Genomic DNA, 12,668 nt, shown 5'->3' on the forward strand with positions numbered 1-12,668 from the left:
CCCAGTGACTCTCATGGCAACAGTGATGTGGATTATTGCTTCTGGGTAGTCTCTCTAATGCATCTCCCAGCAGGATCCTTTTTTTCCCATAAGAAGATTATACACAATCACTGGAAAACGGGGCGGAAACATGCAACAGCTTCACTTCCGATGTGATGCATTGTTATTGTCTCTGAACTCTCTCTCCATTGTGCTGTGAACTGAAGATGTCATTCAACAAAAGCTTTAGAGGATCATTTGTTTTTGCATGTTTTTCAGAATGTCAAAGAAAAGGCCAACATAAACAATAATACATCAGGGCATATTTTGCAGATTACATGTTTGCATTGTACACATTGTTTCACATATATATATATATAGTTATACATATATATATATATATACATATATATGTATATATACATACGTATATATATATATATATATACACATATATATAATATGTGCGTGTACACATCCATCCATCCATCTTCTTCCACTTTATCCTCCACATAAATCCCAGCTGACATGGTTGCAGACCATCACAGGGCCACATTGAAACAAACAACCACCCATTCTCACACTTACGGTCAATTCAGAGTGTCCAATTTACCTAATTCCTAAATCTGCATGTTTTTAGACTGTGGAAGCAGAAAGGCCCTTGTTCCAACCAAGTTGTGAACCTGGGTCTTCTTGCTGCAAAGGCAGGAGTGCTTAAATGGGAACATAATTTACATAATGTTCAATTAAAGACCTGAAACTTAGTAATACTGTACTTATCGAGACCAGACATCTGCTGTCTACATCAGAAGCCCCGCAATCTCGGGCCATTGCCCTTAGAAACAAATTAATCCTTAAACAAAAGCTGATGGGGAAACATCTAAAAAGAGATTTTTAATTGCAGTTCTGTGATGGGATGAAAATCCCAGTCTCCAGCATTAAAAGTCTAATGTGCTGTGCTCCCATTCAACAACCTGAAACAGTGAACACTAATTGTTGCGCCGGCTTTAAATGTGTTGCCAATTGGTGCAGAACTGTCCAATTTCAGCGTCATTTGAAGGGATCTTGTTGGTAAAACAGCCCCAGACGCTGCCACTATTTACCCCTGTTTAAGTGCAGTGTCCAGCAAATGACTAAAGGAAATTACTATCTGCAAAATATAATTCATGTCTTCAGCAGCATCAAATGAGCCCGAGGCTGCAGCGCAGATAAAGTTTGAAAGTAATGACAGAGCGACTGACAAATTATTGCTTTTCTGGTCTTTTCACAGTGGATGATGTGAAAAACTTAATCAAAGCTTTATCCTTTAACTGAGGCAATTTAAAGTTAATTCTACTCTGTTATCAGTGGGTTTTTTTTCCCCTTGAATTTCATGTCACTGAAATTTCAAGGTCCTCTTTCTTTCTTTATCTACAGTGTTTGGTTGTTTTTCCTTTTTTATTTCTTGTGTACACGCTAGAAAAACAAACCAAGAAATGTTTCTTTCACATCTTTTTCCACCGATTTCTGTCCAGATTAATGTGAAACTCGCTTTTACATCAGTTTAAAAAATGCAGTAGCAATATTCCATACTTCTGTCTGAGTCACGATTCTCTCTCCACAGAGCAGAGTTTAAACTAAATCCACAGGAAACAACATCTACAACCTGTGTTCTTACTGCTTGAGTGTATGTTTTCCAGCCACGGCTTGTAGATATGTCATTAATTACACTTCAATCTGAGGGCAAATGCATAGCCAAGATCTGTGACCTGTTAAAAATGTATATATATATACATATATATGTATATATACATATGCATTTATTTTATTGTTGTATTTGGCATTATTTATTATTATGGAGCTAATCCCACATGGAACAACAGACAAATACCCATTTTCCACAACATAAACATAGACAGGAACTTTACATTAAACTTTAAATTGTGAATATACTGTACCATTGCTGGAATTGAAGCCAGTATTTTTCGATTTAACATCTCTTGTAATCTCTGACAACAAATCAGGGTCATTTTAGGACTTTAGGACGTCTCATTTAATTATTGTTAAAATAGAGAAGAAGAAAAAAGTGGTATAGGTCCATTTAATTTTATGTTGCACTCGCCTGTTTGTCTCACTGTCAACACAAACAGTCATGTTGAGTTTATGGCCTCAATTCTGCTGGTTTTTTTTTTTCGTTTTGGTAGTTTTCTCTCTGTGCTGACACCTCTTTGAAATGTGCTGTGTATATAAAGTGTATTAATATTAATGGTAAACTGCAGTTGCTACAGCTTGAAACATAAAACATCACTTTCACGGCTCCACACAGAGATTTAAGAGCCGCAAATGTGGAAACTGTTGTGGGGTAAATGTTTGTTGCTTTACTCCATCAACTCATTATTACGAAATCTATCGTTCCTGCATCTTCAGCTGTAAAGTCAAAACTTAATAAGAGAAATGTCACCGTTTTATGGAACGCACAAACACAGGAGGCGACATGAAAAAACATGTTTTACTAATAAATCAAGAGAGCTGCAGCGTCTTTTTGCTAAGTTTTAAGCTGGCGCTAATGAGGCTTGAGCTATCAAGGAAACATTGAAGGCTTTAAAACCTTCTCTATCACTTTCAGTTAATGTAAATGATATAGAAATGTTGTAATTAAAAATATATTAGCACACTATAGCTATGGTGTTTTGGGTTGAGTGTCAGTACTGCAAGAAAGCAAGTGCTCTTCACGTATAAAGTGCTTAGGACAATATTAAAAACAACATATCTAAATGTGCAACCTATTAGGAACGAGACAAACTGGCCACAATAGAGAGGATGTGGATTAAAAGTGGTTAATCTGGTGTTAAATCATTGCATTATGATGCCTTCAACTACTTTCACTTCATTAGATAACATTAGCCACGTGACTTGACTCGAGTCTGACTTAGTTCACAAATTTGGGGACTTGAGACTTCTTTGACTGATGTTGGTAAAATACTTTTTTTTTTCCTCAAAAATTGAGGGGTTAACATTAAAATGTTGTTTTTGAACAACTGAAAACACTGGGTGTGTGCTTTTGCAGGCCTGCGTACAAACCTGGCAACCAAGCGACACCAACACTGACACAGGAGTCAGTAATCTTGGTGAGTCAAAAACTGGTAATGATTAGTTTGTAAAACATGCCATTTTTTCCCTAATATTACTAATATATGAAATTAATTTCCACAGTTTAATGTAGGCCTAATGTCTGTATTCTTTATATTTTAGGCTCTGTATTTTTTATAAACAATTCAGTTGTATGGGACCATGAAGCAGAAACATTGTATGAGTAATACAGTGTTTCTGTTACAGATAAAACTCTAGTTCATCCTTTTTTAAACATATTTAAATGTGGAATATGGGGGAAATCATCTTCATCTTCTATATTCATACGACTTGACTTGATTTAATTTAAGACTTGCGTCTCATGTCTCGTGTGTGACTTCCATCTCTGATCTGCAGTGAATGAAAAAGGTACAAAAGCCCATGTAATAGAAATATGACTTGACTTGAGATAAATATGTACCTTGAGTAAATGAACGTTGCTATCTTCCAGCAGCAGCAGTGGTTAATAAAGACTCGCTGTTAATGTAAGCGAGCCATAAAAGACGAGTCTGTACCATGTATCACATCCCATGCATTTCTAATCCCCCTCATATTTAATGCAGAAGACATCCAGAGATGACACACTGTACTCCAGAGTAATCCAAGCAGAGATTCCCATCAAATATTACTCAGCGGGAAATAAACCATTAAACAAAACGGCCTTATCACCCTCCAGCAGCAGGTAGTCTCTTTAATTAACCCAGCCTCAACTCAGCTCTCCAGCACCTCAAACACGCGGGGCTTTAAGACCCGGAAGACAGACACGAGTGAACATCTGGCGCCTCGCTCTCCACTATGAATTGCGACTGGGCTCCAGGCTGGAGACACACGGGCAGCGGCAGTCAGGCTGCTTTCACTGAGGAGCGGAGAGTGGACCGTGGGACGAGGACAGCGGTCAGAGGACAGACACTGGACACCATGAGACGATAAAGACAGCACTCCGCAAAATGAAGACACCCATGGTAAAGATCACCTCAGGCAACTGTCACTGTCTTTAAGTGCTCGTTTGTGTTCAGAGGAGCTCTGTGGTGGGATGAAAAGATTAGGATGTGGAACAATGTGGCGTCCAGCTGTGCGCTCCGTGCGCTCCGTGCGCTCTGTGCGCCACGAAAACCTCTGGCTTGGCGTGGACCACAGCGCGCTGCCTGTTTGTTTTCCTGCGCGTTAATGCGAAGGACTGGTATTTGTGATGATGATGAGGAGGATGATGATGATGTTTTGTTGCTTTAATATGACTTGAACCCAGTTTGGATGAAACATCCCAAACATTAAAAACAAAAAAACATGGCACAGTTGCCAAACAAATGAAAAGTGTCTTCTTTTTTTAAAAAGAAAAATTCTGTAGTTCAAAGTCAGGAACCTGGTTTGAATATTGACCTGTGACACTCATTGTAAATCAGTTTTTTTGATTGCATGCAGGTTAAAGGTGACCGTTACCCGCCTGTCAATGTCTGTATCCCTGTAATAAATCAGTAAGAGTTGTTTGTGTGTTGTTTTCCTTTTAAAGCTGCAGTGTGTAACTCCTGGGGATGTGTGTTGTTGTTGATGTCATTTATTCTGCCTCGGTGTGGTCTGTGTGAACAGAAATGATGTGACTGAGGGAGCTTTTGTGTGCATACAGCTGCAGCACAGGGGCACAGGAGTGGGGGCAAGAAGGAATCATTTTGTCAGTAGCCCTTTTTCCTCCTTTTCCACTTATTAACAGGAACTTATTTCAAAATTCCCGGTAGTCTGTGTGGTTTGCATTTCCACTGCACCTCAAAGTCCCGGAAAATGACACTCGGCCGTTTTGTGTCCTGAAGATCCTGGACCTCTGGACGTCCATCCACTCCATCCTTTTCTTTTGCTCCATAGTTTTCAAGTTCTTCTTTCCTCGTCTTCTTTTAAAGGTCTTGTTTAAAGGTTAGTTGTGTTCCACCAATCTATAACTTCCTGGTAATCTGAAAAGTCCCTAGTCGCGAGTTGGTATTTTGGAATTTCGGTGGAAACGCGCCAAGGTTTTTCAAAATCCCGGGTAAATGAGAAAAGTTCCTGTGGTGGAAAAGGTGCTAATCTGCAGAACAACCCACTGAGCTTCACTGAGCTTCTCCATGGTCACATCTTTGTATTTTCACGTGTCATACTCAAACCTGTGTGCAGGTTGTGTCTCACTTTACTTGCAAAATGTTTGCTGTTCCCTCCGTTTGTCTTGACATGAGATCTTAAAACCACAATACTGAGAAACACAGAGCGTCGTGTTGAGCTGACAGGCTTAATCAATGTTGTGTGAACTCATTTGACAATGGTTTGAATGTGAAGTTGTTAATGATGATGTCTGCCTGTGATAGCAGGCTACATCTCACCAGCCATTATGCCTACAGGTGCAGCCTCAACTCCCTTTTTTCCCCCAACTGGACTAATTTGTCAGCATCTGCTTGTGTCTTTGTGTCAGCGCCATGGGGTAACCGTGCTTCTCGTGCTTCTCCTGTGCGCCAGCTTGTTCCTCGTATACAATGGAAGCTTCAACATCGCTTCCAGGGACGCTAACGACACGCACGTCCAACAGCATGAACAGCTGCGGCGGCGGCCCACTGAAGCCTCCGTCAGGGTGGCCAAGCCTCATCCCCCGGTTCTCCAGGGATACAGTGGCATCATCGACCACAAGGTAAACAGATGTGGTCCTGTGCATCTTCCATAATGAAGGAATGGGAACTGGGGAATTAGTGACGTAGCTAATGATGCATTGACTGCAAAGACTGTGCAGGTGAAGCCAGTTGAACTTTCTTTAATTTGCAACCAGATTTATTTGCACCACTTTCTGTTCTATTTGAACATTTGTCTCCCCTGGCTTTTAAACCTTTACAAGAAACTGTTTCATTTCTATCAAATATTTGCCACCACTTTTTTTTTGGTGTGGTTAGTGCATCTGAACCTTTTTCATTTGCACTTTTCCCACCTGATGCCATTTTATTTGCCCCGAATATTCCCCTTATTCACCTAAAACTGTCTTATTTGCTTTGTCTACCAGATACCGTTTTTGCATTTGCACAAAGCATTCGTATTCCCCACATGAAACCATTCTACTTGCACCACTTTCTCTACCATTTTATGTGCACCACATCTTCTCTTTCTCTAACCTGAAACAAATGCTCAAATTCAAGATCACACACCTTTCCGTCTGTCTAATGATCAGTAGTCTTCTACATGCAAACCTCTTTTGAGAGAGAGAGAGAGAGAGAGAGAGAGAGAGAGCCTCCCTCTGTCATTTATCACAATTTTCTTTAACACGGTGTTGCATGACACTCAGTAGCCACCTGTCTTTACTAATAACAGCTTAGACGTAGAAAAGAAATCCTTGGTTGCGTTCTTACACTCTAATTGATAAACCCCAGAGACCTGCAGCTCAGTGAACCCTGACGTCACTGCTGGGTAGTATTGACTTCCATCTATTTACCAAGGCAGGAGAAAACAATCAATGTGAGTACTGGGGAGTGAAGGTACTGCAAGTAAAGTAGACCTAATCACCCTGTAAAGGGTTCTTTTTAGTCTGTTTTTGGTTTTTTTTAAGGGGAACGTACAGCAGCATTATGCTCCTCTGTGGGGCAATTTGGTTGATAATGGTTTGTGAAGCGGTCTGCACCACTGACCCACATAATGGATGCAACAGTTCTGCAGTAATTGGATTTAAGATGTTTAGAGTGTAGAGAAAGGGAAAGTTTGGAAGGCTCGTGCACAGACACAAGTCTAACCAAGAAGTAGCACTTTATTGAGCGGCCACCAGGGGGCGATACAGCTGTGTAAAAGGGTCCATATGTGGGGGAAAAGTAGCCTAGTTCTCACTCGATTGTTATTGTCTTTAAAACATTAACCCGTCTTTGTCAATATCATGGCATCGATTTTGTAAATGAAGTTCCAATTTAGAGGAAAATAAATGAAAAAGGGGACATGAGTGTGATTGACAGCTGGTATTATCCAATAAGTGTGGTTTTACAAGCGAAAGACTACATCCTCTTTTTCTTACATTCAGTCTATGGGGTAGAAAATAACTACAAATGATGTCTCACTGTTGTTTTACATGTCACTGTAATCACTGTGTTGCTTTGGGAGCTTTGAAAGTCTCTGTAGTTGTTTTGTTGGATTTTGACTCTGTTGTGCTGAATGATGCTGCTGGACTCGGTCGTGTTCTGAACTTCCTTTGATTCAATTTTGAACAGAGAAGATGGAGGAGTCACTTCAAACAGAGCCTTGAGTCTCGGGTCTCTCTGACCCCCACAACCATGTGTTTGTGTCCAGCTTTCCACAGCAGAACAACACTCACACAAACACACAAATATCTGTGGGTGGAAGAAAAAACATGCATTGAATCACCACATCATGCCGTAAAATGATTTAAATATGAGTCATTTGAATAATATGAATAATCTGTGAGGATGAGACAACTATTCCTCTTTAACGCCTTTCATGTGGAAGACACTATGTTCTTGAATGTCATAAAAAAGCAGCCTGGTTTATAAATGAACTTTAGCTAAATTAAACACCAGGGGCTCTGGAGAGTCACTTAATCTTGTGACAGAGCAAAGCACGTTGGCAACAGAAGGTGGAACAATTATTCTTTTAGAAAAGTCCTCACAGGTGCAGAAAACAAGTATATAAACTTATCATGCACGCTGCTGCTGACGACCGTGAAAAGTTCAGCTGGTGGGATTCTTCACTCCAAACGTTTCAATTTGGAATCATTCCGTCTTTAGTGTCCTATTAAATCACTGTGTTACAGGGAAAGCTTGTGTCATCAATCTGCCGAAAGATTGATAAAAGATAAAATCACTCGTTTATAAGCTGCCATTACAGTCACATGTTTTTATTCTAAGTAACTTGGTGCTTAGCTGTCGTCTGAAATAAGGGCAAACTGACCCAAAATGGAAAACTTAAGAACCAAGTGACCAAAAAAAAGGAAACTCATAACTGATTCTCTTTCCACTGTCACTCTCTGATACATTGCCATTTCAAATCACTCTAATCAAATCTAAAGTCTAAATTTCCCATTTAAAGCATCAACAAGGCTGCATGATGACATCGACGTGCTGCATGCTCCCAAAAATGAATGACCGTGGGGACGGTACGTACTGACAACCATGTGCGAACATGCATCCTCAAGCAGTACATGAGCGTCTATATATATATCTACAGTATCTCCATTGTATCCACTTAACTTTGGATCAAATCTGGGCCTTGAGGTGCTGTTAACAATTCTAACAAAGACTTCCAGATAATTTGGCTCAGATAACCGGTTAAAATGGGAGATTTCTTCTCGTCAGAGCTGTGTGTAGAGTGTGGTTATAACTAACAGGATAATAATTAAAGGTGAATATATAGCACACTAAAATCCAGTTCAGTCTTGCACAGAGTTGCGGTCAGTATCCCAGATGTTTAGATTTTGGTCTTTGGATTCCAATTATTTAGTCATGCAGTTCAAGCCGAGTGGAGCACAAATGAATATAAAACGAGTCTGTCATATTTTAATACAGCTGATGGGACATGCAGCAGCATCTTTTTTTTTTTCCCCCTCACTGCCTGAAATGTCAATATCCAGTGACCGTGTACGTTTTGATTTTATGAGGATTTGTCTGTAATGCGTCAGTAAACCCAGCTATGGATGAGAATTGATTTTCTCCCAGTGACGGGAGCAGTCGAGCATCATAACTAAACTGCCAATTTATTTTTTCTCTTGGCAATAAACTTATTGACATTTTGGTGACAAGGGACATCAATTGGCCACGGCTTTCCCTGAACATCATTTATGCTTCTTCAAACCTGCTATTATGCTACCCTTCACATTCTGTCACTGCAAGCTGCAATCAATACTTTGTGCTATGAATTCTACTTGCTACTACAGCATGTGTCGGGACAGCGTTTACATAGTTTGCTTTCAGTTGCGTTTTCTCCTCCCTGCAGTTTGACAACCCGGCTGAGCTCTATCTGCACATTTCCAGGCATGCGAAAGTCGTTGCCTTTGCATTGCATTTGTTCTCCCGTGGTGCTGAAAGATCAGCGTTTGTAAAAGAATCGTATGACATGGACATTTGTCTTCCTCATCGTTCCTTGCTGACCTCTCTGCCATATTGATCTTTCAAAGATATCAGCTGGCTGGCACGCCGGGTGCAGTGCTCGGAAGCCTTTGACCATTTCACTTTATCTTCCACAGAGTATTGAACTCACCACCACCCAAGAAACATTTTGATGCCTATAGGTTTTCTGCACTCTCTTGGTCAAGACATTAAACATTTTCCATAAAATCTGGTTGAACTACTCTTGTGGGGCTGTAAACCAAAGTTTTAGCAACTAAATTTATGCATGTGAAATCTATTAAATGAACCCAAGGGGTTTCAAAGTAGCCATTTTGATTTAGGTTTGAATAAAAGCTCATTTATTTCTGTGCAGCCCCACTGGTTGCATTGGGCTTGGGCTGTGAAAACTGTGGGGGAAAAGGACAAGATAAGGGAAGCATAGAAAAAAAAGAAATAGGACCGGGATGAAAAGGGAAAGAGACGCTTGTGAAGTAAAGGCAAAGAGAGAAAACTAGGAAAGGGTGAGGATGGAGAGAATGATAAAAGAATGTATGACCTAAGAAAGGTTCAGCCGGGGACAATGAGACAAGGCAGAGACAGACACAAGTGAAAGATAGAGAGTGAACTCCCATAGGACTTGCTTTGTATTTTCTCTGTGTGGAGGAGGACGAGGAGGAGGAAGAGGAAGAGGGGGTGAGGAATCCACACTCCCCTGTCTCTCTGTGGAGACGCAAGGATGAGGCCGTGATTGCCTCTCTGACACTAGAATCATACAGATTCCTAACTGATATCCTGCAAGTCAGGTGAAGACGACGTAATGGAGGAGACTTCAGACGAGAGCGAGGGAGTCTTATCAAACACGAGAGGTGCCCTCATGTCAAGCTGGAAAGGCATCAGCCAGCCTTTCTTCCTGTTAAACAAGACACAGGATGTATTTCATATGATTAAAAGTCAGACCTTTGGCTTCTCAACAGACAAAATCCACCAACGTGTGATACGTAAAGTGTCATTCCACCAGGTTAGCACAGAGAAAGCAAACATTCACTACGTTTACCGCAGTCTGTACGTTTACATGCGTGTTAATAGTCCGATTTCAGTCGGACTACGACAATAATTTGGTTTTCTTAATGTATTAATTGTTTTTTTTAATGTAAAGCTAGTCTTAGTCAGACTAACATACCTGGATAATGGGATTCATAGTCTGATTACTCCTGCATGTATACGCTTATTTGGACTGGACTCAGACTTGGTGTTCTGCACATGCACCAAAATTTCCTCTCTGGTCTTTGACTCTGAGGTAGAAGGAGACGACGTATAAACTGCAGGACTGATGCTGGAAAAGAACAAACAACATAATGGCGTCGGCTACAGCGAAAGCTACAGACGATTAACATGTACAGCAGGTATGAAACATACAGAACCATCTCACCGTCCATCTCGCCATTCGCCGCTTTTCTGTGATGTAAAGGTCAACAGGAAACTGATTCAATGTGCACTAGCCTATAGAGAGATACAGCGCCACCTATGGAGATGGAGTCAGACGTACACGGCCAATAAATCGATTTTCTCCTCAGCATTTATACGATTGTCTTAGTCGGACTAGCTCGATTAAACTGTGCATGTAAACACACTGAAAGTCAATTCACCTCCTGTCTCACAAGGTTATTGAATGTTTTCTAAATATCCTGAATCCAGATCCGTGTCCAGATCACCGTCAAATAAACATTTATTCTTGTGCCATAACCTTCATCCCCAGAAAATGTCACCAAATCAAGTTATGCTGCACAAAAACAAACAAAAAAGGAACAAAAGAAAATAGAGACTGAGGGGTATGCCATGTTAATTGTGTCTAAGTTTACCCTGGCAAGACGTGTAGTATTTAGAGTAAGGGCAGCACAGTGTTTAGGTCGCACTTCACATCAAGATTGGTTTGAATCCCAGTTCAGGGGCTTCTCTGTTTGGAATTATCATGTTCACAGCTGTACTTAGTAAGTGGAACACATTAATACTAGGTCTAAATGGGGTCTAAATTGATTGTAGGTGTGAATGTGAGTGTTAAATGGGTGCTGGCTCTGAGATAGACTGGCAGCTGGTCCAGGGTGAGCCTTGCTTCCTACCCTACGTCTGCTGGGACTGACTCCAGCTCCCCCCGCGACCCTCATGTGGAGGATAAAGCGGCAGAAAATTGATGCATGGGTGGAAGTTTTGACCTAATGGTGGCATGAGATGAAAAGTAAGAGGATCACTGAAGTTTTTATAACTCAGCATGCCAAAAACCAACAGATGTGAAAAAAAAACCTGAAGAAATTACAAAAGCAAGGCTTTTCTGTAAAAACTGCAGACAGGGTTGGTGTTCGACATACTATGTCTGACTACAGGTAGGACTTTGCCTGAAGGCATAAGTCAAGGAGAAGGAAAGCCATCTGTGCCGTGGAGACATGACAAGGCATCATTCTCACAGCTTTGGTGACAGCTGGAGAAGAGTGCGATATTTAATATTTCATCTCAGACAGCGCATCTTCTTTGGTTTTCTCCGAGTAACACAGCCATTTTTCACTCTTCATTAAGATTTTGCCACGCAGTCAGCCAGCTGGATAGCAAGACAGAAAACTCCCCAATTAAGCCGTTATAGCCAAGGACTCTGTAGTCATTTTATGTGCGTTAACAGTGTTTGTGAAGTCTGCAGGGCTGTGTGTCTGTGTGTACACATCTGTGCATGTTTATGTGTGTGTGTGTGGGGGGGGGGGGTGAGGCCTGTCTTTGTGTTTGTATCATTAGAAGTTCTAAGTTTTTGAGAGCTGGACAAAACATTACAGACGGATAACTCCTGCTTTCATAGAGAGACCTTGTTAGAATGCTGAAAATGCTCGTTTTGACTGAAGAGAAAAGAATATTGGTTTCGTCATGCCACAGTGGCCCAATTGGGGCATAGTCAACTTATCTCATGTGCATTTTGCTCCCAAAAAAAAACATAAAACAGCTTCAGGCTCTGTCCAACGTAGGCCTGGAAAGCAATTATGGATGAAGGAGGCAGGGGAGGGAGGCAGCTTCTCGATAAGCATTCCCTCAATGGAGTAATCTCACACTTGGTGCCTCTTAGCATTCTGTGGTTAGGGAATCACTGGAGGAGTCATACATTTTCAACATAAAAGAAGTGGAGGGAAATGTCTCGAAGCACGTGTCATGAGCTGAATAGTGGTTTCATGCTTCAATGTCTTTTAACCTTTGGTGCTTGGTAAGCTGTAGGCGGCGGGGGACCCTCCTCATTTGGCCGCAAAGAGACCATAAAGGATCTGGAAAGGTTAAAATATGAGAAATGGATGATACCTTTTGCCACAACGTCAGGAGATAGATGATGGGCTGCTGCTGCTGCTGCTGCTGCTGCTGCTGCTGCTGCTGCTGCTGCTGCTGCTGCTGCTGCTGCTGCTGCTGCCTTCCACATCACTGAGAGGGAATACAAAGAGACGACGAGCAGGAAGCATTGCAATAAAAAGCCAATTCCTTTGCTTTTACGTCCTCTGGCTCCTCAGACTCACA

At 41.2% G+C, this 12,668-nt stretch overlaps 1 protein-coding gene across 1 annotated transcript in view; it reads left to right on the forward strand.

Moving 5' to 3' along the window:
* The first annotated feature begins 3,899 nt into the window (after positions 1 to 3,899).
* The window catches only part of st6galnac5a (ST6 (alpha-N-acetyl-neuraminyl-2,3-beta-galactosyl-1,3)-N-acetylgalactosaminide alpha-2,6-sialyltransferase 5a), a 52,615-nt gene continuing 43,846 nt past the window's right edge, over positions 3,900 to 12,668 (forward strand). Inside the window, exons 1-2 of the mRNA XM_058645305.1 lie at positions 3,900 to 4,049; positions 5,519 to 5,731. Of these exons, the coding sequence (XP_058501288.1) occupies positions 4,035 to 4,049; positions 5,519 to 5,731 (228 nt within the window). The 5' untranslated portion in view covers positions 3,900 to 4,034. The remainder of the gene's footprint in view (positions 4,050 to 5,518; positions 5,732 to 12,668) is intronic.

This window comes from Solea solea, chromosome 1, assembly GCF_958295425.1.
Source record: "Solea solea chromosome 1, fSolSol10.1, whole genome shotgun sequence".
Taxonomy (NCBI): domain Eukaryota; kingdom Metazoa; phylum Chordata; class Actinopteri; order Pleuronectiformes; family Soleidae; genus Solea; species Solea solea.